This window comes from Sinocyclocheilus grahami, unplaced genomic scaffold (assembly GCF_001515645.1).
Source record: "Sinocyclocheilus grahami isolate Dianchi unplaced genomic scaffold, SAMN03320097.WGS_v1.1 scaffold392.1, whole genome shotgun sequence".
Classification (NCBI taxonomy): domain Eukaryota; kingdom Metazoa; phylum Chordata; class Actinopteri; order Cypriniformes; family Cyprinidae; genus Sinocyclocheilus; species Sinocyclocheilus grahami.
Window position 1 is genome coordinate 62742 of NW_015505571.1, and position 2123 is coordinate 64864.

At 31.9% G+C, this 2123-nt stretch overlaps 1 protein-coding gene across 1 annotated transcript in view; it reads right to left on the bottom strand.

Moving 5' to 3' along the window:
- Positions 1–2123, bottom strand: part of LOC107550205 (talin-2-like) — an 85338-nt gene that overhangs the window by 40799 nt on the left and 42416 nt on the right. Inside the window, exon 21 of the mRNA XM_016231446.1 lies at positions 1177–1305. Within this exon, the coding sequence (XP_016086932.1) occupies positions 1177–1305 (129 nt within the window). The remainder of the gene's footprint in view (positions 1–1176; positions 1306–2123) is intronic.

Consider the following 2123-nt stretch of genomic DNA (forward strand, 5'->3'; position numbering starts at 1 on the left):
ATATATATATATATATATTCCTACTATAAAATTACATTATAAAATATAAATAAAAGAAAAAAGATATATCAAATTTTATAATATTTTGTATATTTATTTAGTAGGAATAATAATAATAATAATTATTATTATTATTATTAATTTAATACTATACTACTACTATTACTAAATAAAAATAAGAAATATTACTACTGTAATATTTTTATTTAAAATAAAAAAAATCAAGTATTTAAGAAAAATACAATAATAATAATTTTATATTACAAAACAACTGTAAAATTACAATATTCTTCATTTTCTATACATGCACTTGTTCAATATATGCCCATTTATTTTTATTTATATAATTAAATTGCATTCTCGCCGTCTTAAATTTGCGACTTGATAATCATGCTAAGCAATATCAGTTTTATTTCAATTAATTGTGCAGCCCTAACATCTGGCATTACTCTGCACAGTGTTAAACGTTGTGTTAACCGTACAAAGACCCGACTGTTCTGACTGAATTTCATTACGGGTTCAGGAAGGATTGTAGAGCATTTGGGATGTTTCTGGCCATGTCCATCACAAAAGGATTTAGCAAAATCCAGTGGCAACATGCTACACTTTAGAAGTAAGTGCAAAAGAAGGCAAGCAAAAAGAAAAAAAGATTCTTTGTATTATGAAAGAATATTCCATGTGTGAGGAAGGATGATATGTGGAAGAGACAGGAAAAAAAAGAACCTCAAGAACAAAGCCATCTTTGTTGATGTGAAGAGACCAAACAGAACCAGAACGCTGGATTCCACTGGTCGAAACTGTTGGCCAATGGAAAAATACCGCTACGGAAACTAGACCGCTAGCATATACATGTGGATAAAAAGCCACCTCTTCCATGCTAGTATGTGTTTTGTCCTAAACAGACAAAAATGTGGGGACGGATGCAGTTGAGCTAAAAAAATAAATAAGGAAAAAACTATATAAAAGTAGCCTAAATTACTCTAAACGAAAAAGTACATGAGGTTAAGTAAATGATGACATAAGTTTCATTTTGAGGAAGGGCTCATAATCAATTTTTACATTTTATCAGCATCCTCCACAACACTATAATTTACTATGTTCAAACGGTGAGTTACAAGGCAGGATCAAACAGAGCGGACGCTGAACAGGAGGTGGCGTAATAATGCACGTCCTCACCTCCAGCCGGTGAATGAGTTTCTTTTTGATGGCGTTCTGAGCGGCTGCATTGGTGGCGACCCGTAACCCTTCAGCAGCCTCTCGTAACCTCTGCTGCTGGTCTTCATTTTCTGGGTATGCAGCAGCACCCTGCACAAATACCATACAGGCACAATTACTGGATTAGTTTCATGTACTTCACCCATTTCTTTCAATTGGTTTTAATAGCAGTCTACATGACTGTATATGCGCTGTTAACATGCAACTTTAGCTTGTGTTGGGTCATTTTTCTGATGGGCAATATTCAGAATGGAAGCAATGTGCTCACTAAATCTGTCCATTACATGCTGTATACTGCCTAATATTTTTTAATGCAATATATGAGGTATATATGGAAGCCAATTACCACCTAAAAGTTTAAAAAAAAAAAAAAAATTTTTTTTTGTGATATACAAAGTCAGAATTCCGCTAAATAAAGTTGCATTATTTTTTCAGGTATATAGCCACAGTAATAAGAAATTGTGAATGTTAAAGTCACAATTATTAGATATAGTCACAATTATGGGATATAAAACCACAATTGTGAGATATAAAGTCACAACTATGAGAAATTAATAGTTAATTAATCCAATTGTGTATAAAAAGATCTAATCTAGGACTGTTCAATCATATAATAATCAAAAAGAAGACATTTAAGCAGAGGCTGTGTTATATTTTGAATATAGTCATATATATACTGTAGTCATATACAGTGGGTACGGAAAGTATTCAGACCCCCTTAAATTTTTCACTCTTTGTTATATTGCAGCCATTTGCTAAAATCATTTAAGTTAATTTTTTTCCTCATTAATGTACACACAGCACCCCATATTGACAGAAAAACACAGAATTGTTGACATTTTTGCAGATTTATTAAAAAAGAAAAACTGAAATATCACATGGTCCTAAGTATTCAGACCCTTTCCTGT